Raw genomic sequence first — 27,844 nt, 5'->3', positions numbered from 1 at the left:
TAAGATTGCTTTATGAGTTGAAGAAAAAGAAATGGGTCTGCAGAGTTCTTAGGAAGGAGCTGCTGGGCTCCATTGTTCTTCATGTCCACACAGTATGGTAAAAAATAAAAGTGCTTAAATCAATACAGTAGATCTTTGAAAATCATAATATCACATAGCTAGACATAGAAGATGTGCTAGAGACTTAGTCTACCATACCATTTATAATTTTGAGGTAAAGCACCAAATGTTGAGATTAATGTAGGCATCAAATGATGTGTTTGAAGTTCAGTATCAAATGATAAGATTGATGTTCAGGCACCAAATGATGAAATTTAGGAAAGTAATTGGCACCAAATGTTGGAGTTTGGCACCAAATGTTGGGATTCAGTCATGTGAAGAATTCTTTGCTAAAGGCACATTTATTTAGAAAATGTTACAGGCAATAGGAAGAGATACAGTAGATACCAGTATTGGTAAATAGGAAATAGATTTGAGAGAACATATAACAATTAATAATGGAATTTGTTCCTTGTGGAACTCTCAATTAACTAGGAGAAAGGAAATAATCGAGGGATGGAAGTTTGCCCTTAACTGGCAGGTTAAATCCAAAAAGAATTTAGCACCCTAAAATAATTAGTTAGCTATAAGAAGGAGAAAGGCCATGGCAAGGTAATCCAAAAGGGATTCAACAAGATGGTTTGGGCCATGGAAAGATTTATAGGGGATATTTAACCTCAAGTGTTTGGCATCACAACTTAACTTTCTGATTGGATACAGTAAAGTAGGGTTACCCAAAACCTCCAGAGGATGTAGAACTGCAAAACTGAGCTGATTCCCATCAGTGTCTCTCTCTGCTTGCCTCAGAAAGTAATATCAGTACTTCAGGTTTTCTCTGCCAATCCCCACCTAATTACTAAGGACTTCATCACCATCATCACCCTCCACATTTTAAAGATGAAGAAACTGAAATTCAAGGAAGGTGTGGCTTCCCCAAAGTCATAAAGGTAGTAAATCTCAGAGGTGAGATTTGAACCGAAGTAGGTCTGGCTCCACAGCCAGTGTTGTTTCTATTATTTCAAACTGTTTTCGTCTGGATTGAAGAAAAGATTATATCAAGTATCACAACAATTCAACATGGAAATGGGCTTCTGGAGGGGGGTTCTATGTAGACTCTTCATCTCTCGAAAGGAGACTAAACAGGACAGGACAGCAGAAAACAGAACAGGATGACAGGACATGAAAAGAAAAGAAAGGAGAAGAAAATACAAGAGAAGATAGGAGATATCAGGAAAGGAAATGTCATAAAGGGAGATGACAGAAGAGGAGAGCGTCTTCAAAACTTTAGGAAGAGAAAACTAATGCCCTGTATGATTCAGATCAGGGAGCCCCAAGCAGTAGATCAAATTCACAAAATTTTTATTGGTAGAAGGGGCTTTAAAGTTCATTTACTCCAGTCCTCTAATTTTACAGATTAAAAATTCATTTGCATATCTCAGTTTTTCCTGGTATATTTCCAAATTGGTTGCACTGCCATGGCCCTTGTTCTTTTCTGGGTTTCCTAGTAGAGAAAGGATATCACTTGGCAGCTAAATACATTTATAATTACTCAATACTCTTCCTTACTATCTTCTCCAGTTACTTCAAAGATTTAAGTTAAAGTAAAGGAGTGGCTTCCCTGTTTTAAACATAAATCTGCCTAAAGACAGTGGACTAAACAATATGATCTCCTGAAGTCCCTAAATTATGGTCCTATAGAGTCTATGAAAGTATCACCATATACTTTACAAAATGCTTCTATAGCATCTGAGAATGACAGAGGTCTCCTGGAGAAACATGTAACTGAACAACTATTTCTTTTTCTAACAAGTGCTTTTCTTGAAGGTATCACATGAGTTGGGAATGCATCATCTTCTAACATAGTTCATTTTTCTTTTAGAAAGCTCATAAGTTTTCATTGGGTAGCTAGATGGTGTGGTAAATAGAACCAGTGGCTGGGAACCAGAAAGATGCATCTTCCTAAGCTCAAATTTGGCTTCAGAGATTTACCCTAGGCAAGTCACTTTAACCTGTTTGCCTCATCTGTAAAAATAATCTGTAGAAAGAAATAGCAAACCTCTCTAGTATCATTGCCAAGAAAAACCCAAATGAGTTCACAGAGTTGGACACAACTGAAATGATTTCAACAACAATTTTATTTTGGGACAACTAGGTAGAGCAGTAAAACTAGTGCTGTGCCTGAAATCAGAAAGTCTCACTTTCCTTAGTTTAAATCTAACCTCAGACATCTACTAGCTGTGTGACCCTACCAAGTTTCCTAAACCTATTTGCTTCAGTTTTTTCATCTGTAAAATGAAGCATGAAGGAAATGGCAAACCAATACTTCTCTCTAGAAAACCCCACATGGGATCAGAAATACTTAGAAATGATTGAACAACAAAATGTTTCATATTTCAAGTGTAAATTTGCTTCTTTACAGGCTCTATACATTACCCCCTAGGACCAACTCTAATCCTCTTTGAGAAGACAGCTTAAAGATAACTATAGTATCTTCCCTAATTCTTCCTCAAAGGAAACCTTTACTGTGATCCCACAAAAATGTACCTTGGGTCCCATAAATTTATGTAAATTTACCAGCATTTATCAACATTCATAGTACCAAATTATGATCAGTTTTGAAAAGTATTTAAAAGAGGCACCAAGAATCATTCATTTCCCTTTTTCAAGCATAATTATCTCTTCAAACTGTTAATGTTCTAACAACAAAGGGGCCCAGTCGGGGTATTTCTGGGTATATTTGCTAGAGGAGAGCTCCTTGCAGAATTCTTCTTAGAGTCCTATTATCTACATTTAAGTAATTGGTTATGGATAATATGTACTTGTATGTCTCTGATGATTGTGACTTTGAGCTGTTTCTGTGTATTGTTCTTATTCCTGGAATACTAGCCATCTAGAATGCATACCTCTGCTTTACTATGCATAGTTACTTTCAATCTGCTCCTGGTGGGCATTGGGAGGTAAAAAAGCTAATATGTGTGTTTATACCAAAGTTTTACATCAATGGTTTGCCATAGGCTTTATAAAGCACCTGGCTAGTGTATAATTAGTCATAGTTAATAAAACTTGATTTGGGACTGAGGGAGCAGGGGACAAAGGTTTAGTGTTCCCTAGAGAAGGTTCATAAAAGCTATAATTTGCTTCCATAGGTGGGCATTTCAATTAAGATCAAGGTACATGAGACATATGGTTAGGTGGGTTTTCCAACATTATCAAATATGATATAAGGGACTTAATTTTTTTAAATCCAAAAATGTTCATAAGAAAATAGTTAAAATATTAGTATCTATTTGATGAGAAGATATATGATGATAAATGCCTATTATGAATTCAGAAATGCTTTTAAATACATTTATATTTTATAAATCACATAACACCCACATATATTTCAAAAATAGTTATCTATTATTATGTATATACACATGTATATGTATGTATAAAGAATAAATATCCATATTTATATATGTAGAGAATATATATCTATATATTTATATCTATATGCATTTACATATAGATATAGATTCTTTATTCAGTGACCAGAAGATGTGTTTATTTATTTGTTACAATTTCATGAATACATTTTGCTAGCACTAAATAGAGACAACCTGATATACAGATCTGGCTTCAAGTCTAAATGACTTGGGTTCAAGTCTCGCTAATTGACATATTCTAGTTAGGTGACCCTGATCAAGTTAGTTAACTTCATAATTCTCTGAACAATTCTCTTAAATTATAAATTGCAGAGAAGCTGCTGATTCACAATGCTATACAGTTACCTAACAGTTTTTATACCCCAGCTTCTTAACTGTAATTTGCAACCTCATTTAAGGTCTCATAGCTAAATGTGGGGGTCATGAAATTATAATTTATTATCAGTAAATGTTTGATTTGTATACATGTTTATATGTCTACATACCTGGAGTCACATAAAAATTTCTCAGGAGAAAAGTAGTCTCAAGGAGGAAACGTTTAAAAAATCTTGTTCTATAGCAACAAAATCAGAAAAAACATTCCCTTTCCCTAAGTAAAAATCAACATGATAATGCTTGCTTGCACATCAATTTGTGGGTTGCTTTTGCAGAATTCCCAGGGATCTTTGCTCTTTGGAATAATCACTGTCTTGGCATGGTCCTGATGAGAGTCCATGGCTGTTGGGCTAGTTTTGTATTGTTTTAAAGTAACATAATGGAACTGAATTCACTAATATCCAAGGCCCTTTTCTTATGATTCTATATTGCTAAGTTTTTTTCTCCATGAAAATACCCAAAAAGATAGATAATTACAACATCATTTGTTTGGTTTGCAGCCACAGAACCAAGGCTTCAGGCTGGCCACCTCCCTCAGGAACCTGGAGCTTGAACCAGGTGCCACCTTATGGATGGGAGATGACGTCAAACAGAGATGGAAGAGACTACTTCATCGAGTAAGTTGACTAGATATATAGTAAAAACTTCATTAACTGAATCTTTCTGTTACCTAGTGCAATATTGAGCATTCTGTTATTAGGAGAAGGAAATGATAAAGAGAGAAATTCATATTATGAACTTAATTTAAAAATAACACAAACACATATGCACATGTGAGTGCATGCATACATACACATGCAGACAACTTCAAGGTAAACCTTTGGGTCAGTATTCATTCAATCCAATTTATGAACTTTGACACCTCACTACTTACACTACAATCCTTGAATCCATGTGAAAATACTCAGAGAGACTGAAAAAATATTCAAATATCAAAGGAGACCATTATGTTCATGCTACTCTATTTAGTAATATCTTAAAAGTGTACTGACTCAATTTAGAATTACTCCCAAAAAATAATTGACCTAGAATGTGCAGAGATGTCAAACTCACTGATATGCAAAGCACTAAACCAGACTAAAATGTAACTAAGTAAATAGCAATACTATACAACATAGATAATTTTACTTTTTTCTAAGTCAATATGGGTCTGACAATGATATACCCTTTTTGAGTTTGACACTACTACTTTAATGAGAACGTAGGTAACCAAAATAATTCTATTTGCTGAGCATTCCAGATAATCAAAGTTTAATTTCCTGTCCTATGTCACCCCAACCATTAGTTCTTCCTTCCCTAAAAATTAGCTTGTCAGAGACAAGAATTGTTCATTGATTATTGACTTACCATTACTTGAGCAATTAAATACTATGCCACAATTCTTTTGATGTGATATTGAATAATTCTGTTTTTCATATGTGTGCCCTCTTTATCATCCTCAAATAAGTAAATGGATAAAATATAAATAACTTATTTTGATTCATCATTTGTTCCTAACTCAAACCTAAATGAAACATGCTTAATTTTATTCAGATGCAGAAATATATTTGAAATGAGAGTGCTCATGATTTTAATAACATGAGAGATACTTGTACTCTGTACTCTAGTAAGGTGATTGTTTCTTGTGTTTCTCTGGAACATATGGAAACTTGGACTAAATTATATTCTAGTGGGGTTTATACAAACTGGTTAAATGGCTGAATTCAAGAAGCAATCACTGCTAAATATGAAACTTTGATCCAGGACCCTATCAGCTGAGAAAAGAGCTCCCTAGTGTAGTTCCCCCAGAGATCTGCATTTGGCCCTGACTTTTAACATTTTTTACTAGTCACTTGCTTAAGGCACAGATGGCATGCTTACAAAATTTGCATATGACATAAAGGTGGGAGTGTATGACAAAGTCAAGATCTGAAATTATCTTGACAGGGTAGAATCTAATAAGAAGAAATTAAAGATAGGAATTCTTATGTGCAGCTTTAAAGCATCATTTTTATAAGATAGGAGAAAATGATAAGCTATTTGAAAAAAAAAAATATCCAGTGGGTTTAGTGAACTGAGAGCCATAGAATCAACAGTTTGATAGGACAACCACAAATATGAATGCAAGTTTCAGCCACATAAAGAAAGATATGGTGTCCATGTTAAGGAAAGTAATTTTTCCTTATTCTATCCTAGTCAGTCATACGTCTGGAATAAATGCAGAGCAGAATAACAAATAGTCAAGTGTCTTAAAATCATGTTATGTCAGGTATGTTGAAGATAAGTCTCAGGAAGGACGGATAATAGCCTTCTAATTTTAAAGGGCTATTATTTGGAAAAGGAAACAGGTATATTCTTCTTTATACCAGAGTACAGAGTGGAATTAAGAACAGTATGGAGACATTTCAAAGAAGCAGATTTAAATGATCAAATATAAAGGAATTTTATATTTCATTAAGAAAAATGTCTAATAATTAGAGATACTCAAAAATATAACAACCTCAAGAAAAGGCTAGATGACCTCTATTCAATGATTATAGAAGCTCTGAATGGTACTAGTAAAACTGAAACTGTTAAAGACTTAACTTAAAGAGGCCAAAGTATCCCATTTCATTGAGGGCCATCTCTAGTCATTCTGATCTATATCTGGCCACCAAACCCAGAAGGCTCTGGAGGGGAAAGTGAGGCAGGCGACCTTGCACAGCCTTCCCTCACTCAAGTTTAATTTATTTGCATGTCATGGTATCACCTCCCTGATGTCATGGTCATCTTTGAGAACAAAGGACAAACAACAACCTTGGGACAACTTATAATGAGATAGTTTGCATAAGTTAGGTTTGGCTAAATGGTCTCTGAGATAATTTCCAACTCAAAGATTCTGTGCCTCATGGATTTGTGTAAAATTCCCAATATTGAGTTGAGTATTCCTGCTTATCTCCTCCGAGGATAGTAGATGATTCCTTTGGGAACAAATTGCATCCCAAAATTTAAATCATTAGAGGAATGTATAATTTTGTTTGACAACTCTGAATCTGGAATGAATGCAATTCTTCCAGCTTGTCTAAAGTAGAAAGAAAATAGGTCAATTATCATATTGTGCCATTTATTTTATAATAAAGGCTCTAATTCACTTAACTTTCTTTCCCAGCGCCATCACCATCAAGATGGCCTTGATTCTTCAGCTCAAAATGTAAAGCTTTTAAATGGAAAAAGGATGGATTTGCTGGAGTGAATGCAAGTTTAAAAATAAATCGATAATGAGTATTTTGAAGTTGTTCATCAGATCTGTTAGTTGAAAATCAATGTTTATATTTACTGGATTGGACTTTTGGTCTGTATCTCATCCAGTCTGGATCTTTTTTGATCAATAAGTAGAAACCCAAACAGAAACAAATTGATTGGAAGTCACAAGTCTGAGGTCATCTTCATCTATGCATGTTTCTCCTCATCTTGTTGACATTTTAAAAGGTTTGTTCTTGTGTTGATTTAACATTGATTCTGTGACTTAGAGAAACCAAAGCAGAAATAATGGACGGACCTGAAATGTTTTAACAAACTAAATTGTCTAAAAGAACTTTCTCATTTGCATCTCAACTCAAAAGTTTTTGAAATTTCTTAGTGTCAAGGAGCTTCCATTTTGAATAAACTCCTCAAACCTCTCTCTAGCTGTGTTCCTACTCTCTCATTAATTAATTTAATAAATAATGGTCATCATTCCAGTCTTCTTTTGCCTACTGAGCACTGTTAGTCACAGTCACAAAGAGATCTTCTAATTACCTGCACATCCATGAAGCTGGATGACTGAATTACATTCATTAGTCTTAGAAATTAAAGGGGCATTTTGAAAGTTAATCTGTGATTAGTAATTGGCACCTTAATTAATTTTGCACTCCTGTTTAATTCCTTTTGAAAGCATCAAGATCTTTTATTTTTTGACTTGCCATTACTTTAACAAACTATGGGTATGGATGTGATTATGTCTCAATGAAATAGGAAGCTGAAGAATAGAAAAGAATCTCTATTCCAAAAATCAGAGTCTGATGGCTAAATAATGAGATATCTCAATTAAAAGGACATTGATAGAAAGTCCAGAGAAGAACAATTAGAATAATAACAGTCTTGATGCTGTATGAGAATCAATTCAAGAAAGTGAGGATGTTAGGTCTTAAGAAGAGAAGATTTGGAGGAGGCTGGAGAGATGATAACTGCTTTCAAGTAGCTGAAGGGTTATCAATGAGTCAATAACAAACATTTACTAAATGCCTAGCATGGTTTAGTACTAGGCAATAGGAATAGGAAACCCAAAAATATTTTTTAAAAAGAAATAGTTTCTTCTCTCAAAGAGTTTATATTTTATCTAGGCATCAAATTCATTCTGAATCACCCCAGTAAGTAGAACTAGCAGTGGTAGTTGGAGAAAGTGAGTTCTTTTTTTTTTTTTTTTTTTGCTGAGGTAATTGGGTTTAAGTGACTTGTCCAGAGTCACATAGGATTTCATTTATTTTTAATAAAGGCTGGGTGACAGGCTATCTAGAAAGGATTTTTTTTTCCATGTAGAGGGTAGAATGAATGAGTTGTGGAGTCTTTTCCAACTCTTGGATTCAATGATAATACCTTTCCTTCAAAATATGATTCTGAAAGACTCAAAATTTGTGAAAAGTTGCCCAATTGCAAGAAGTCATAGTAGAAAGAGCATTGAGTTTGAAAGACCTGAATTCAAATCTAGCTTCAGATACTTACTAGCTATGTAAACCTGGGCAAGTCATTTAACCTCTATCTGCCTTACTTTTCCCAATTCTAAAATAAGAATAATAAGAGTTATCTCCCAGAATGGTCATGTGGGTTGAATTATATTACATATGTGTGTATGTTTTAGAAGAGTTCATTTTTAAACTTAAAATGAATCAATTTCATATTATGTTCAGTTGAGAGACAATGGGAAATGGAAATGGATCAGAAGAAAAAGGAGAGAAAAGATGGATCTATCCATAGTTTAAAAACCTGAAAACCATCCTCCACCTCATTTTAAATAATTTCATGGGATAATAAATTTAAAATTGGAAGCTACCTCAGAGGTGTGTGGATCCAACACCTTCATCTTTTTCTTTTTTAAAAAATTATTATAGCTTTTTATTTACAAGATATATGTATGGGTAATTTTTCAGCATTGACAATTGCAAAACCTTTTGTTGCAATTTTTCCCCTCCTTCCCTCCAGATAGCAGGTTAACCACATTTTTTTTCAATAAGAAAAATAAAGTCTGGATAAGTGATGTGCCCAGGGCCACATAGAGAATAAGCCTGAATTTGAACCCAAGCTCTCTGATTCTATTGTTTTTCCCACTATTAAAAGTAAATTAGAGTTATTAGATTGCTGTCTTTAGGAAAGGGAATGGAGATAGGGAGGCAGAAAAAATTGAAACAACAAGGTTTTGCAAAGGTGAATGTTAGAAACTATCTTTGCATGTATTTGGAAAAATAAAATATCATTAAAATTAAATATAGTAAATATTTAATTTTTAATATTATAACTTTTAAGACAGAATAATATAGCTCAGTTTATAGGAAGAAAAATCTATACATGACCTTGGTGTGAAATGGGAAAGTCATAGTTATCGTCAGACTAGCTTGATGTATTGTTCTTTTATTTTGCTGAACTTTGGAGTTTTTTTCTTTTTAAATATTTCTTAAAAGAAAAGGCTTACTTGAAACAGAAAGGCTAAAAGAAGACCATAGCCAAAATTAAATTACATGTAAAACAAAAACAAAAGATATCTATTTTTTAAACTTTTTAAAAAAGATGAAATAGGTAAAGAAAGTGATGGTAAGGTAGTAAAAATAGATTGTGTGGTTTTGAGGAGGAGGTCATTTGTATACCACATCAAGGATGAATTTTAAAGTTCCAAAGTTAGATAGTTTATCCTTGGTCTTTTTTCTTTCTAAGCATCATTATTACATGACTCAAACATGGTGTCATTAGGTCAGGTACACATCCCTACTCTTTTGTAGAGAACTCCTCTAGTGATAAATTATACTAAGCAATTATTTCTTTGGTATAGAGTAATTCTTAATTCTGGTCAGTAAATAACTAGATATTGGTAATAAGGGATTCAAGTTTTCTCATTAGTGTTAACATTGCCCAAATTGATTAAGATTTAGCTATTACCACCTAACAAAGTATGCAATAGCCAATATAAAATGTATTTTGCATACTTAGATCTGAATGAGGACATCTGAAAAACTAGAACTCATATTTATGAGTGGATGTGTTCATATTACTAGCCTCTGCAAACATCAGGAAGAAAATGAGCTACCAGACTACAATGGAAATTTATAATTATGGAATTTAGAAATCACAAAGACCTAACTTTAATCATTAGATTGTGTGGTCTTTGATAGTAGAGCTATCTTTTGCCTTTTTTTTTTTTTTTGGTATTGCTAAAACTTAGCACAGTACCTGGCACATAAGTAGGCATAATAAATTTATATTAACTAAATATTTGTCCAGTTAATTCCCCTGTCAATCTTCATAATATGCTTCCATCTGCTTTAATAGAATTATATATTTCCCTTGAAAATTCTTTGATAGAATTTGAGACTTAGAGCTTGAAGTGATCTTAGGAGGCTTCAAATATGACCTTCTCCTTTCACAGATTAGGAAACTAAGGCTGAGAGACTTTTCCTGGGTCACATCAAAGACAACATTTGGACCAATTTCTTTTTGCCTTCATGTCCAGTGGCATATTCATTATATTATGTTATTTTGGGTTTGTTGGTTTGTTTGTTTGTTTGTTTTTGAGGGAGTATTTCTTATGAATGCTGAAACACTAAGAGATCCAAAAAGATTAAATGTGCTAACTTTTCTTTCCAAAGAATAAAAGTAGTAAAGGAATACACTAAGAATTTCTATTTATGCTCTAATGGGAGGAGGGAATTATTTCTGTCAGACAGCTTGGTCTATTACATAGGTTAGAGGGGTTTCTAACCACAGAATTAAGTAATGAAATTATGTTGAAGAAGGAGCAATTCACCTCATTTTGTATTGTTTGATTAAGGATCCTTAAATAAAACCTATTACTTCCTAGTGTTCGCAATGAATTCTTGCATAAAGCATAGATAATGTGCTTGTTGCAAGAGCAAAAACTACCTTTTAGTTAAATGGGTTCCTTGCAATCCCATACATCCATTCAAGTGGAAGAGACATTATAATTTTGAAATTGGAGGAACAAAGAAAACGCGATAGCATCATTACATGAAATGAAAGGTAATTATGTAGTGTCAATGCAAATGCTTCCCAGCCTGAATGTTCGAGATGTTTATTCCCTTCACTAAACCAAATTTGATTCCTTTCAAAACTGACAACACACCTATCAGCTGAGTTAATAATGGCAGCTCCCTGCTGGAAGGTAACTGTTTGCAAAACCTATAGAAGAGATTTTAATGGAAAAGCTAACAAGTGACACTATCATTTCCCTTCTACCTTGGTAGATTGCAGAATGACCTGAGCTATGTAAACTTCCCCAAATGCCAGGATTGAATCAGTCTATTTCATTTTCCCCAAATACTTGATCTTGAAACTTTGCTGATTTGCTCAGACTGCCATCAATTCCAGAAAGAATCTCTTGAGACATTTTGCTTGTTTCTCTAATGGACCCCAGGGATGGTGATCATCTGACACCATTAAAATGCACCTGATTGCAAAAAACAAACAGCTGAACTGAGTACACATTCAGTCCCAACAATAGACAGCACGACTAATTTCTCAACTTAGCCGGGCTATTTTCTTTTTTGTTATTAGGTAGCCTCTGGAGGTGTACATGGTGTGGGTCATAAGAACCACTCCAAAACACAATGCCTGCTGACCTGTGAAGAGCAAAATCACTTGCCAAGCCAGGTTTTCTTAGCAGACTGTAATTGACATATTACCTTGAGGCTATTGGACCCTTTGATTCCTTTGAGCAATTTTTGAAACACTCATTTCTATGCTGAGCCAACCCTTGTAGAGAGCAATTTTGGTCATAGCCTGTAGCATTAGCAGGGTGAAAAACTGGACCTAGAACCAACTAGGCATCTTGGCTGATGGTCCCAACCAAATGGACTGGCCTGAGAGAACACAGAACATTTTAGCAGTAAGTGTATTTCCTTTGCTATCTTTCCTACGGATTGAAACAAGGGAAGAGAAAAAGAATGATAGAGGGCAAGGATAGATTCCTTAGTATGCTAATTGAAGTCCATGCGTGCTGTAGAACAGGGGTTCTTAACTAGGAAAGTGAACTTTGTTTTTTTTTTCTTAATATTTCAATATTTAAAATTTCATTTTATTTAATATGTTTATAAATATAATTGGTTTTCTTTACAATCATATTCATTTTATGTATTTTAAAATGTTATTTTATGGAAATATGCTCAGAAAAATTGCACATATTTTTCCTATATCAGACTTCTTGCTGTCTTGGGGAAAAGGGGGGGGGGGAAGGAAGAGAAAAAAAAAAATTGGAACACAAGGTTTGGCAAAGGTGAATGTTGAAAATTATCTTTGCATGTATTTGGAAAAAGAAAATACTATTTTAAAAAAAAGAAAAATTTAAAAAAAACATTATAAATGCAAATACAAATTGCCTGAGGACTCAGTGACAAAAATTGGTTAGGAGAATATGCAAGAAAAGATGAAAGTTCATACACATTGTTCACTACATGAGCCTGATAGAGAAGCCCTTCTTCTTCATATTAATTTTATTCCCATTAAGTATTTCAAGCTTGCCAGAAATTCCAATAGACTCTCTATGGAAAATGCCATCTGCATCCAAAGAGAACTATGGAGACTGAATGTGAATTGAAGCATAATATTTTTACCTTTTTGTGGTTGCTTGTTTGCTTCACTTTTTTTTTTCTTTTTCATGATTTTTTCCATTTTTGGTCTGATTTTTTTTTACAACATGACAAATACGGAAATACGTTAAAAAGAATTGCACCTATGTCAGAGGAAGAGGGGAGTTAAGGAAGGGGGGAGAAAAATTTGGAACACAAAATTTTAAAAAATGAAAATTGAAAACTATTTTTACATATATTTGGAAAAATAAAATACTATTTAAAAAAAAACCCTGCCAGAATAGCCCTTGTTCTAATACTTTGAAGTCTTAATAATGACTACAACTTGGTAGTCAGGCTTGACTTAATTACAACTCATACATACAAATCCACAAAAGTTCCCTACAGTGAGATCCTGTTGTTTTCCCAGACTTGATAAAACTTTTATCACATATAAAGCATTCAATGTAGCTCCTAACCAAATATCATGCCTACTCCATGCTAACTATTCATGTCAGTCAGCTACTGAAAGACTTTGATCCTTCTTGCTTTAATTATACACAATAGATTAAATAAATGTTGACATTAGACGCAGAAGCCCCAATGTCTGCCTCAGGTATGTTCAAAAGGACCCAGCATCCACACCCTTTCTTTCTGTAAGATTTTTTTTTTATTTCAATGGCTGGAAACCTTGTTATTCTTTGTATCCTTAGCCTCTATTCTCACTATTTCATGCAGCAAAAAAGAAGCTACATAAGACCAAAGACTGCTCTGTATTTTTATGTTTCAATATAAAGTATGGTCAAAACATTTATCACTTAGAGGTTCACTTCTTGGTAATAAGCCTCTAGTAGTCAAAAAAGACATTTATGTAGTTCTCTGAGACCTTTAAGCAGCAGAATACTAGCAAACATTTAACAACTGGTTCTCTGAAAGAGAGAAAAAAAAATAGCCTGACACACTTCTAAATTTATTCTATTTTATTAAAACTTTCTCCATTACTTTAGGTCTGGATAATCAACAAAACAATGAATCAGGAGTTTAGCAATCAGTTCTAGGATTAAAGCTAATTCCAACAAACTTCTATAAAGCTCTGAGCAATAAACTACCTAAGTTCTTGGACTCCTGAGGGCAAGAATAGAGTTTTGGACTTTCTTTGTATTGCCAGCACTTAGTACAGCGTCAGCCATATGTGGTATCATATATAGTACATAATTAATAAATGTTTCATTATAACTTTGTTGAGGCAGTTGGGTGGGGAGACTGGAGTCAAAAAGACCAGCCTCAGGAATATAATAATCCTGAATAAATCATTAAACCTCTATCTACTTCAATTTCCTCAATTGTGAAATAATATTGCCTTCAGAGGGTTACTATGAAGATCAAATGAGATCATATTTATAAAGTACCTAAACACATAAACATTGCTTTGTAAATGCTTATTTCTTTCCCCTTATTAACTAACCAATTGGATTGACAGCCTGATAATACTTCCAGATATCTTTTTTTAAAATTCCACATTTATGGACAGAATTTATGGACGAAGACAGAAATTGCACATCAATCAACAAGCATTTATTAAGTTCCTACTGTGTACCAGGCACTGGGTTAAACACTGAGGATACAAAGGGGGTCATGAGAATTTGGGGAAGGAGTGAGACAATTTGGGAAAGCCACTGAGGTAAGTGAGATATGAGTCAATTAGGGAAATGAAAAAAAAAATGCTGCACTGAGAACCCAGTTGAGGTCACATAATATCAATCTGTAGCAGACCCAGTTAACAATGCTTTGTGATTTTCTATAGTTTCATTCAACAGCAGGTGTGTAGGAGTGATAGCAATGGATTATGGAAGTAATCCACAGCTGGAGCTTGACATAGCTTGACATGGAATGAACAGTGATCAGTGATTGGCTGAAGGGGAACTCAAGAGAAGAATACAATACAGAATTGAAATGATTCACCAAGAGATCAAAATAAGGAATGGAGATTTTAGTCAGTGCAGGGGTGATGGCTTATGAAAGAGCTGAAGTGTTAAAGGCCATAGTGAGGATAAAATCCAGAGTTTGAAATTGCAAGACAGTAGAGGCAGAAAAGCTATACTTTCACCTCAGAAAGACATTGCTTTTCTCTAGAAAATACCTTTCCCTTTTCTGCAACACTGAGTTATGCAGACATGTAGAGGAGCAAGATCTAAAACATCCCTATACTTCTCTATGACTAATGATGAGAATCTGACATAAGCTTCATTTGTTTTATACAAAATGCAGCCTCTCTTGGGGCTATTCATTCCCTTTCTTCTCCTTCTATGATTTAAAGAGTGCTGTATTCAGATTCTCTCACATTGTTCCAGTGCCCTTGGTCATCCCTGCTCTCCAATGACCAAGTCTATAATATATAATATAATATAATATTATATATATATATGTATGTATGTGTATATATATATATACATATATATAGTCTATTACCTTTTTTGGCTAAAACAAAAACATATATTTAATTTATTGTTTTGTTGATTAACTAGAAATTAGAAAGTTATGAAGAACATGTCAAAATGTAGATTAAACTTAAAAAGTATATTGTATTAATATATACATATATGTGTTGTTGTTCAGTTGTTTCAATTGTATACAACTCTTTGTGACCATTTAGGGTATTCTTATCAAAGATACTAAAACAGTTTTCCATTACCTTTTCCAACTCATTTTACATTTTTAAAAAATCAATCAATAATTGATTAACTTGTTTATTTATCTATTTATTTATCTTTAATATACATTGCTTTCTGAATCATTTTGGAAAAGAAAAATCAGAACAAAAGGGAGAGAGAAAAAAAACAGAAAAAAGAAATGAACATAGCATGTGTTGATTTGCATTCAATCTCCATAGTTCTTTTTCTGTATGCAGATGGTATTTTCTATACAAAGTCTATTGGGATTGCCTTGGATCACTGAACCACAGAGAAGAACCAAGTCTTTCATAGTTGATCATTTTATATTCTTGCTGTTATTGTGAACAGTGTATTCCTGATTCTATTTGTTTCACTCAGCATCAATTCATGTAAGTCTTTCCAGGACTTTCTAAAATCAGCTTGTTCATATTTTTTTATAAAACAATACTATTCCATTAACTTCATATGCCACATTTGATCAGCCATTCTACAATTGATAGAAATCTACAATTTATCAATTAAGGAATGACTTTGTATTCTTATATAAGAATCCTTTATATAATTTATAAATGAGACCTTTACCAGAAACACTGGTTGTAAAAAGAAAAAAATTCCCAGTTATGTACTTCCCTTTTATTCTTGTTTCTTTTGGTTTTCTTTGTGCAAAACCTTTTTAATTGAATGTAATCAAAGTCATCCATTTTACCTTTCACAATGTTCTCTAATTCTTTAGTCATAAATTTTTCCCTTCTCCAAAGATTTGATAGGTAATTTATACCTTGCTCTCTTAATTTGCTTATATTATCACTTATGCCCAAATCCTGTGCCCATTTTGACTTTTGGTATGAGGTGTGAAATTAGGTCTATGCTGAATTTCTGACATTATTTTCCAGTTTTCCCAGCAATTTTGTCAAATAGTGAGTTCTTATTCCAGAAGCTGGAGTTGGGAGGTTTATCAAATACTAGATTATTATAAGCATTGATTATTGTATCATGTATAGTAAATCTATTCACTGATTCATCATTCTATTTCTTAACCAGTACTAAATGGTTTTGATGACTGTGCTTTATAGCATAATTTTAAGTCTGGTACTGCTAAGTACCTTTGTAGGTTTTTTTTTCATTAATTTTCCTAATATTCTTAACCTTTTGTTCTTCCAGATGAATTTTGTTATTTTTTCTAGTTCTATAAAATAACTTTTTGACAGTTTGATTGATATGGTACTGAAAAGGTAGACCAATTTAGGCAGAATTGTCATTTTTATTATATTAGTTTGGCTTACCTATGAGCAATTGATATTTTTCCAATTGTTTAGATTTGACTTTATTTTGTGCAAGAAGTGTTTTATAATTTTATTCAGAAAGTTCATGGGGTTGTCTTAGCAGGTAGACACCCAAATATTTTATTTTGTTTACACTTATTCAAAATGGAATTTCTCTTCCTATCTCTTGCTGCTGGGCTTTGTCAATAATTTATGTGGGTTTATTTTATATCCTTCAACTTTGCTAATGCTATTGTTTTGAGTAGGCTTTTGGATGATTTTCTAGGATTTTCTAAGTATATGATATTATCTGCAAAAAAGTGTTAATTTTATCTCTCCATTACCTATTGTAATTCCTTTAATTTCTTTTTTTTCTTATTGCTAAAACAAAAACATTTTAGTACAATGCTGAATAATAGTGGTGATAAAGGGCATCTTTGTTTCACCCTGATTTTATTAGGAATGCATCCAGCTTCTCTCCATTATAAATTATGCTTATGGTTGGTTTTAGATATATACTGCTTATTATTTTAAGGAAAGCTTCCTTTATCCTTATGCTCTCTAATGTATTTTAATAGGAATGAGTGTTGTATTTTATCAAAAGCTTTTTCTGTATCTATTGAGATTATCATGTGATTTCTGTTCATTTTATTATAGATTTGGTTGATTATGGTAATAGTTATCCTGACATTGAACCAGCACTACATTCCTGATATAAATCCCACCTGGTCATAGTGTATTGTCCTACTGATAAGTTGCTATAATCGCTTTACTAATATTTTATTTAAATTTTTGCATCAATATTCATTAGAGAGATGGGTCTGTAATTTTCTTTCTCTGTTTTGGCTCTTCCTAAGTTAGGTATCAATCCATATTTGTGTCATAGAAGGAATTTGGTAGGACTTCTTACCTATTTTCCCACAGTTTTCATAGTATTGGAATTAATTGTTCTTAAAATATTTAATAAAATTCATTTGTAAATCCATCTGGCCCAGGAGAATTTTTCTTTTTCTTTTTATTCATTCATTCATTCATTCATTCATCTAACTACCTATTTACCTATCTATCTATCTATTGTTTGTTTATTAAAGCTTTTTTATTTATAAAACATATACATGGGTTATTTTCAATACTGATCCTTGCAGAACTTTATGTTCCAAATTTTTCCCTCCTTCCCTCCACCCCCTCTCCAGATGACAGGTAGTCCAATATATGTTAATATGTTAAAATATAGGTTAAATCATATATATATATATATATATATATATATATATATATATATATGTATATACATATTGCTTCATAAGAAAAATCAAATCTAGAAAGAAAAAAAAAACCCGAGGAAGAAAACAAAATGCAAGCAAACATCAACAGAAAGTGTGAAAGTGCTATGTTGTAGTCCACACTCAGTACCCAAAGGCCTCTCTTTGGGTGTATATGGCTTTCTTCATCAGTGCACAATTGGAACTGGTTTGAATCATCTCACTGTTGAAGAGAGCCATGTCCATAAGAATTGATCATCATATAGTCTTGTTGCCCTGTATAATGATCTGGTTCTGTGCATTTCATGTTCATCAGTTCATGTAAGTCTCTCCAAGCCTTTCTGAAATAATCCTGGTGGTCATTTCTTCAAGAACAATAATATTCCATAATATTCATATACCATCATTTATTCAGCCATTCTTCAATTGATGGGCATTTATTCAGTTTCCAGTTTCTTGCTACTACAAAAAGGGCTGCCACAAACATTTTTACATATGTGGAAGCCTTTCCCTCCTTTAAGATGGGATATAAGCCCAGTAGAAACACTGCTGGGTCAAAGGGTATGCACAGTTTGATAACTTTTTGAGCATAGTTCCAAATTGCTCTCCAGAATGGTTGGATTCTTTCACAACTCCACCAACACTGTATCAGTATCCCAGTTTTCCCACATCCCCTCAAACATTCATCATTATCTCTTCCTGTCATCTTAGCCAATCTGAAAGGTATGTAATGGTATCTCTGAGTTGTCTTAATTTGCATTTCCCTGATAAATAATGATTTGGAGCACTTTTTCATATAACTAGAAATGATTTCAATTTCATCATCTGAAAATTGTTCATATCCTTTGACCATTTATCAATTGGAGAATGGCTTGAATACTTATAAATTTGAGTTAATTCTCTATATATTTTAGAAATGAGGCTTTAATCAGAATCTTTGAGTGTAAAAAATGTTTTTCCAGTTTATTGCTTCCCTTCTAATCTTGTCTGCATTAGTTTCATTTCTACAAAAGCTTTTTGACTTAATATAGTCAAAATTATCACTTTTGTGATCAATAATAATGTCTAGTTCTTCTTTGGCACAAATTCCTTCTTCCTCCACAGATCTGAGAGGTAAACTATTCTATGTTCTTCTAATTTGTTTATAATATCATTCTTTATGTCTAAATCACGAGCCCATTTTGACCTTCTCTTAGTGTTAAGTATGGGTCAGTGTCTCGTTTCTGCCATACTAGTTTCCAATTTTCCCAGCAGTTTGTGTCAAATAGTGAGTTCTTATCCCTAAAGCTGGGGCTTATCAAACACTAGATTATTATAATTATTGACTATTTTGTCCTGTGAACCTAGAATATATTCTACTGATCAACTGTTCTGTTTCTTAGCCAGTACCAAATGTTTTTGATGACCACTGCTTTATAATATAGTTTTAAATCTGGTACAGGTAGACCACCTTCATTTGTTTTGTTTTGTTTTGCTGTTTGTTTGTTTTTTTTCCATTAATTCCCTTGAAATTTTTGACCTTTTATTCTTCCAGATGAATTTTTTTGTTATTTTTTTCTATGTCAGTAAAATAGTTTCTTGAGAGTTTGATTAAATAAATAGATTAGTTTAGGTAGTATTGTTATCTTTATTATATTCACTCAACCTATCCAAGAGCACTTGATATTTTTCCAATTGTTTAGATCTGACTTTATTTGTGTGGAAAGTGTTTTGTAGTTTTGTTCAGATTGTTTCTGACTTTCCCTTGGCAGATAGATTTCCAAATATTTTATACTATCAACAGTTATTTTAAATGGAATTTATCTTTGTATTTCTTGCTGTTGAATTTTAATAGTGAAATATAAAAATGCTGATGATTTATATGGATTTATTTTGTATCCTGCAACTTTGCAAAAGTTGTGGATTATTTCTAATAAATTTTTATTGATTCTCTAGGGGAGATTTTTTTTTCTTAGGGAATTCATTGATATTTCTTTTTTTCAATTATTTTATTTCAATTTCTTTTTTTTTTCTAAAGTGGGACTATTTAAGTAGTTTATTCACCCATAAAAGTTAGATTGTCAGATTTTCTGCCATATAGTTGAACAAAATAGCTCCTAATTATTGCTTTAACTTCTTTGTTATTGATGGTAAGTTCACTCTTTATTTTTGATCTGGTGATTTGTTTTTTTTTTCCTAATCAAATTAATTAGAATTTATCCATTTTGTTGCTGTTTTCAAAAAAACTCTTAATTTATTAATCAGTTCAACAGTTTTCTTTCAATCAGTTCTCAGTTTTTCTTGAGACCAAGTTTTCTTAAAATTGTTAGAACAATTTTATTCTCTTCTTTATGTTTCAGAATTTCTAATTTGGTATTTAATTAGGAGTTTTAATTTGATTTTTTTCTAGCTTTTGTAGTTGCATGTCCAATTCATTGATTTCCTTTCTTTCTATTTTATTCATGTAGCTATTTAGAAATATAAAATTTCCTCTAAGAACTGCTTTGGCTGCATCCCATAGGTTTGGGTATGTTGTCTCATTATTGTCATTTTATTGTATGAAATTATGGATTGTTTCTGTGATTTGTTGTTTGACCCATTCATTCTTTAGAATTAGATAATTTGATTTCCAGTTGGTTCTCAGTCTATCTTTCCCTAGCTCCTTATTGAGTACAATTTTTATTGCATTATTATCTGAAAGGGAAGCATTTACTATTTCTGCCTTTCTGGATTTGATTGTGTATTATGCTATAATACATTTTTTGTCAATTTTTTTATAGGTGCCATGTACTGCCAAGAAAAAAGGAAAAAAAAAATAAATGGGTGTATTTCTTTGTGTTTCTATTCAGAATCATTGAGATATATCATATCAATAGGATACTATTAACCTCCCTAGTTTCTTTCTTGTTTATTTTGTGGCTAGATTTGTCTGATTCTGAGAGGGGAAGGTTGAGATCCCTCATTAATATAGTTTGCTGTCTATTTCTTCCTATAACTGACTTAATATCTTCTCTAAGAATTTGCATGCTCTACCACTTGGTGCATATACATTTAATATTCTTACTTTTCATTGTTTATGGTACCCTTTATCAAGAAATACTTTCTCCTTCCTTATCTCTTTTAACTAGATCTATTTTAATTTTTTTAATCTGAGATAAGAATTGCTATCCCTGTTTTTATTTTACTTCAGCTGAAATATAATTAATGCTGTTCTAGCTTTTTACCTTTATATGTATCTCTCTGTGTCAAATATGTTTCTTGTAAACAATACATTGTAAGATTCTGTTTTTTTTTAATCTACTCTATTTGCTTCCATTTTATAGATTTCATCCCATTCACATTCACAGTTATGGTTGCCAACTCTATATTTCCCTCCATCCTATTTTCTCTTCTGTATGTACTTTTGTTCTCTCCTTTTTTTTTTTTTTTGAGTCCGATACACCCACTACCTTATAGTCTCCCTTCTCTTACCTTTTTTTCCTAGTGTTTCTGCCCTCCTTTCTATCCAGCCCTTCCTTTTTCTTCCTCTTTCTCCTCCTATAAAAGTTTAAATAAAAGTTTTATGGAAAGCTTAACCTTTCAATATTATATATTTTCTCCTGTATCCCTTTTTATGCTTCTCTTGATTCCTGTGTTTGAAGATTAAATTTTCTGTTTAGTTCTAGTATTTTCAGTAGAAATAATTGAAAGTCTCTTACTTCATTGAATATCCATCACCTCCTCTGAAAGATGATTCTCAGTCTTTCTGAGTAGTTAATTCTTGGTTGTAACCCCAGGTCCTTTGCTTTCCAGAATATGGTATTCCAGGTCTTCCAATCCTTTATTGTAGAAGCTGCCAGATTCTGGATAATCTTGACTGTTGCTCCTTGATGTTTGAATTACTTTTTTTTTTTGGCAGCTTGAAGTATTTTTTCTTTGAGATTATAACACTAGAGTTTTGCTACAATGTTTTTTGAGGTTTTCCTTGTAGGATCTCTTTCCAAAGGTGACCAATGAGATTCAATGACTATTTCCCCCTCTGTTTCTAGAATATTGGAGCAATTTTCTCTGATGATATCTTGAAGAATGCTATCTGTAGAGGGCCCAAAATCTGGAGAAGTATATTTGAAACAAGGTGTTAACTCAATGGAATTGATGAAATAATGGTTCTCTAGTTCAGTACACTGTAATAATGTAATTGTAATAGGGTATTTAAACTGGGGATAAAATCAGACTCAAGGGGAGACTGGTTGAGACTGGCATACTGTCAGACTGCTTGAGGAGACTGGGTTAGATTGATCCTGTGTCAGACTATGACAGACACAAACTGTATAAGAGACAATAAAGGCTTTGGACTCTATTCTTGTCCATTCTTGTGGTATCTATCCTGCTGAGACCAAGGCCCTTCCAGAGGACCTCCAGCTAGCCCAAACATTACAGCTATCCAGTCTCTTTTATTATTTATGACATTCAGGTAGACCAATAATTTTTAAATTATATCTTCTGGATCTATTTTTCACGTGAGCTGGTTTTTTGTTCAAATGAACAATGGAAGGAAATAGATTTCATTTGAACAAAAAAATTGAGGAAACTGACTATCTCATAGAATTATTAACTTCCATTTTCCCCATTCTAGTTTTTAATATGTTATTTTCTTCAGTTAACTTTTCTATCTCTTTTTCCACTTGGTTAATTCTACTTTTGAAGATATTCTTTTCTTCAGTGGATTTTTTTTTTTTTTTTTTTTTTGCATTTGGCCAATTGTATTTTTTAAGGAATTGTTTTCCTTTTCGAAGTTGTTGACTCTTGAATATCTCTTGTTACCTTTTTTCTTCAATCTCTCTTATATACCTTTTAAAACCTTTTATGAACACTTCCAAGAAGCTTCTTTGGGTGTGAGACCAAATCATATCATTCTTTGAGAATTCTTCTGTGGATATCTTGTCCTTGTTTGAGTTAGTGCTTTGGTCTTCCCTATAGTACCTTTCTATGGTCAAGGTTCTTTTCTGTTTTTTGTTCATTTTCTTTCCTTTTCTTTCAATATTTCCTCTTTTTTTAATTCTTAAGGTAGAGCTCTGCTTCTGGGGTAAAGGAGATGTTGTCCCAAGCTTCCTGTGCAGCTCTGAGTGAGCCTTGGCTTTGAGCACAAGGGCACCTTGTTTTTACGAAGGGTAGCTTTATCTGCTCTTTTCAGGAAACAGCCTGGTTTCCAAGAATTTGCCTTCTGGGTTGGGACTGGATATAGCTTTACTGGTTTGCTCTGCTACTGAGCCAGAGCCAAGAGTCTCAGTAGCTGTTCTGCTATGATTAAGACCCTCTAACTGACTTTCCTAGACTCTGTCTGAACTGGGCTGAACACTTCTTTTACCCCAGTGACACTGATCTTTCTTAAAGTTTTCCAATCTATGTTGGATTGTTATTATGTTTCATTATGTCAGACTCACTTCAGAAGCTTGGTTTCATGTGGTTTTCAAGGAAAATTGGGAGAGCTCAAGCATCTTCCTGGCTTTACTCTGCCATTTTGACTCCACCCCACAAATCAGGGCCTATTACTTTTAATATTATTGGTATGTCTTTCTCTTCTGTGAAGGTCTCTTTACATCAAAGTGGCTGCAACTAACTGAATCAGCCATGGTTCCACAGTATTGTATCACTAAGTACTACTAGTACTCACTAAGTATAGTGAGCTAAGCATACACAGCAACAACATTATGTGGTAATCAGTCCTGATGGACATGACTCTTTTCAACAGTGAAGTGATTTAAGCCAATTCCAGTAGACTTGCAAAGGAGAGAGCATCCAAAGAGAGGACTATGGGGACTGAATATAGGTCATAACAAATTATGTTCATAGGTTTTGTTGTTATTTGCTTGTTTTTTCTCATTTTTGATCTGATTTTTCTTGTACAACATGACAAATGGGGTAATAATGTATAGCAAAATTGCACGTGTTTAAAGTATATTGATTACTTGATTCTAAGTGAAGGGGTGGGGAGAAGGGAGAGAGAAAAATTTGGAACACAAAGTGTTGCAAGGTTGAATATTAAAAACTATCTGCATATATTTTGAAAATAAAAAAGCTATTATTTAAAAGAAAAAGAAAAAATAATAGCACCTACATCCTGGCATTTGGAGATGGATCAAATGAGATAAAATATTTAAAGTACTTAGCACAGTGCTTGGTACACAGTAAGTACTTAATAAAAGCTTATCCCCTTTCTTTCCCCTTGTCCTTCTTCTCACAGGTCTTCTCACCTACATATTCTTCCCTTTCTGATCTACCCACTTCATATTACTGTAATAATAGACTTTTTATATGTAAGATTAAGTGAAGAAATGGACAAATAGTAAGATTATACAGTTTCTCTGGAGATTAACTTTCCCAGAAGGCAATCTATACTATAACTAGAATGGGATTTCATTTTACTTTGATTCTCCTTTGAGATCGTCTCATTCCAGATATTTTGCATGCTTTAAACATCACTAGTCCATTAATCTTCATCACACCCCCATAAATGGGCACTTGCCACATATTTTACATATGAAAGAAACTGGGGCAAGAAAGTGGTTTGCCCAAAGTTTCACCCTGAGTCATCTAAAGGGCCAAAAATAGAACCCAGTACCAGCTTGTCCTCGTGATTGGCTATAATCATTCTAGTGTGCCTTAGGGGAGGATAAAGTTCTTATGCAGCCATGACTTTATGTGCCCTAGTTGAGGGCTGCCTTTGGGAATAGCACCTATCAAATTCCATAAAGGAAGTATCACATTTAATATGGACATATGACATCATTCCTTCCCCTCTTTTCTTTCATGCTGGTTCCAAAAGAGGGGTATGAGGGTATGACCATTAGTCTGGTATCAGAACTTGATGTCTGATCATAGGGTTTGCACCTGATCTTGAAAACTCCAGGGCTGCTTTGGTAGGAGGGAAATGAAGGCACAAGGTACCAATAGGCAGCTCAATCCTGCCTAAAGTACATGCAAGTAATTACTGAGAAGCTAAAAATGGAATTATATAGCAACTCATACTAATAATCAACTTAGAAACAAGGAACTATATTTACAAAAAGGGACTATGTGTGTTTTGGTAGAGTCTGCTTATTTTCCTTGTGGGATTCTATAATGCTATGGTACAGACTTCTCAACTTTTCTCAGGATGAGGAGCTATTTTCTTCCTCATCTAAAGCGAAGTATTGCAGTTTAAAAAATGATGGATTTGAAATTAAAGGACCTGAGTTCTGTTACCTATAATCTTTGTGCCTTTGGGTAAGTGATATCATCTCTCTGGCCCTTCATTTCTTCATCTTGTAAAATGAAGAGGTTGGACTAGATTTTTAGAATCCCTTTCCCTCTGAAAGTCTTTGTCTCTAATCCTCATACTAGAAAAGTTGAGAGTATTTATTGCAAGTGGGACTGTGACAGGATGGGGCCCAAAGTTACTAATAAGAACTCCCTACCTGGGAGCCAAAGAAGGTAGTTAATGGCTAGAGACTCAAATCCCATAACCTACAAAATCCATGACATGGGGATGCCTTCTGTAATATAAAGCAATTGGGATTATTGGTGATCACTGCTTCTGTTGCTTAGTCTTGTGTTCAATTTTTAACTCTTTTTTATCTGGTGAAAGTTAGATGCACTTCCTTATTGCTTGTGTTCTACCCCACAGATCAATAGCCACATAGAGGAAAAAAGCTATTCCTTTCTCCTGTTTACATTATGACTATCTTCCTGTCACTGGAACACCATGTAGTACAGTGGGAAAAGGCAGTGGACCTGAACTGTAGTCTCATGATGACCAATTCTGTGCTATGTGAACTTAAATAAGTCATATATCTGAGTCTCGGTTTTCTTAGTTATAAAATAAAAGAATAGAACCACTTTATCTCAATGGTCCATTGAAGCTTTGATTGTGTGACCTATGTTTGTACGTGATCAAATGCTAAGCTGTGTAGATATTGACTTTGAAAAATGCAGTAGAATGCCAAACCTGGACTCATCTTCCAAAGTTCTAATCTGGCCTCAGATACTTGCTAGCTAGGTAACCAGCTGTGCGATTAGCTTCTCAATTGTAAAAGCGAGCTAGAGAAAGAAATGACAAATCACTCTAGTATTTTGCCAAAAAAATCCCAAATGGGGTCACACAGAATCTTCCAATGTGACTGAAACAACTAAACAACAACCCATTCGAAATCTCCAGTGCCTCGGGTCTTTGAAGTTTTTTACCTATTTACACAGAATCTAAATAAACATATACTTTTATTTCTTTTAAATTTTTTAAAAGTTTTTTTAAAAACTGTTATATTAAATGATCACAATCTTATAATAATTTCCATCTAAAAATCTCTTAGAAATCAGTTTTTTCCCATTGCTAAGCCTGAAAGTTAGAAGCTTTGTATTTTCATCTCTTTCTTATATTGGCTACTTGTGTGAGTTTTGTTTGTTAACTCAATTAACCAATACAACTTATTCCCACATCTGTAAAACAGATTAATAAGATATACTGCTGCTCTAGAAACTTTGTGTGTGAAAATTTTATGAAAATATGAGCATTTCTACAAAGAAAAGATCGTTGATGAATCCACAAATCCCTACAGTGTACAACTTGGTTTTTTTTCAACGAATAAAAATTGACAATATTAGTACTAAAGCTTCCAAACTTGTCTCTCTATCTTCAGAACTTCCTTCTATTCTCTTCTACTCATTTTAAGGATGTTTCATTGGTTCATTTTTATTTTTTCCTTTCTATTTGGCATTATCTTTTTATTCTTTTTCTCCCCCTATCTCTCTGTCTCTCTGCTTCTCTATCTTACTCTGTCTCTGTGTGTGTCTCTGTTTCTCCTTTTCATTCTCTTTCTATCTACTAATCCCTTCCTTGCTGCTTACAAACATACATATATTTGTTCCATCTTCCTCACTTGATACTATCATTGCTCCTAGATATGGTCCCATATCTTTATTTTTCCCTCTTTCCTGTGCTCTTCAAGCACCTCTGCAAGATGCCTCCATTTCCTCTCTTCTCACCCATTTCTATACCTATTGCAGTCTGTCTTTAATCATCATTCAAATGAAACTTTTCAAAGTTAACCAGTGAAGGTTCAAATGCCACATATAATGGCCTTTTCTCAATGTTCAACCTTCTTGAGCTCTCTTCAGAACATGACACTACTGATCACCTACTTCTACTGCATAATTAATTACTCTTCAGCCCTTTCCTTCTCTCTCTTGGTTCTTCTCCTGCCTGTTTCACTCCTCCTTCTCAGACCTTTCGTATATCTTCAGAATCCTTGCCATGCCCTTGCTAAGGTGTGCTCAAGTTTCTACCCTGGTGCCTCTTCTCTTTTCTCTATGAAATTTATTTAATTAGCACATATGGGTTCAAGTATCATTTCTAGGCAGATGTTATCTTGATCTTTAATAGGCAGACCTAGTCTCTCTTCTCAACTATCATGTCTTTTGAACATTTCAAATTCAATGTCATATCAAGTTCTCGTACTTACCATGTCCAAAACAGAAATTATTATCTTTTCTCCAAAACCTTCCCCTTTTCTAAAGTTTCTGAGAAAAACCCAGTGTCAAAGGTTCCAAACTTCAGTGTCATTCAAATCAATGCAATAATCCTCAATAATTACAGACCAGTTAATATATTACTCAAGTGACCCCTCATTGTTTATACATGTACTATTGTTTGTCTTTAAACAGATCTTAAAGTGCTATTTTTAATAGTTTTATATATTTTTCACAATATTCATTTTTCTTTCCTTCCTGGCAGAAATTCTCTTGCATTATAACTATTTCTAACATCTCCCTCACAGGGACCTATCCCTCTCCACCTTTCTAATTTATTTCTTCTAATCTCTGATGAGTTGGAAAAATAGATTACTGTAAATGATTGCCAAATTGTTAGCTTATGAATAAAGCAAAGTAGACTGCTGGGAATGTGAATTTTAGTGGAAAGGTGACTCTAATATAAATGAAGTACCTGAGATTTAGTTACTATAGAGTATATGGCACCAATTTCAGTCTCTCAAAGACCCTTCTTGCCTGATTTTTGGTATTTGCTTA

At 33.4% G+C, this 27,844-nt stretch overlaps 1 protein-coding gene across 6 annotated transcripts in view; it reads left to right on the top strand.

The window, feature by feature from the left end:
• Window positions 1–27,844, top strand: part of FRMPD4 (FERM and PDZ domain containing 4) — a 725,245-nt gene that overhangs the window by 487,179 nt on the left and 210,222 nt on the right. For 5 of the 6 annotated variants that reach the window (XM_074300005.1, XM_074300003.1, XM_074300008.1 and 2 more), the window contains one exon: window positions 4,343–4,459. In XM_074300005.1, the coding sequence (XP_074156106.1) occupies window positions 4,343–4,459 (117 nt within the window). Of the gene's footprint in view, window positions 1–4,342; window positions 4,460–10,245; window positions 11,950–27,844 lie in introns of those variants that run through there. The other variant, XM_074300007.1, reaches the window with a different exon arrangement.

Source organism: Sminthopsis crassicaudata, chromosome 3 (genome assembly GCF_048593235.1).
Source record: "Sminthopsis crassicaudata isolate SCR6 chromosome 3, ASM4859323v1, whole genome shotgun sequence".
Lineage (NCBI taxonomy): Eukaryota > Metazoa > Chordata > Mammalia > Dasyuromorphia > Dasyuridae > Sminthopsis > Sminthopsis crassicaudata.
This window is presented reverse-complemented; position numbering and strand designations above follow the sequence as displayed.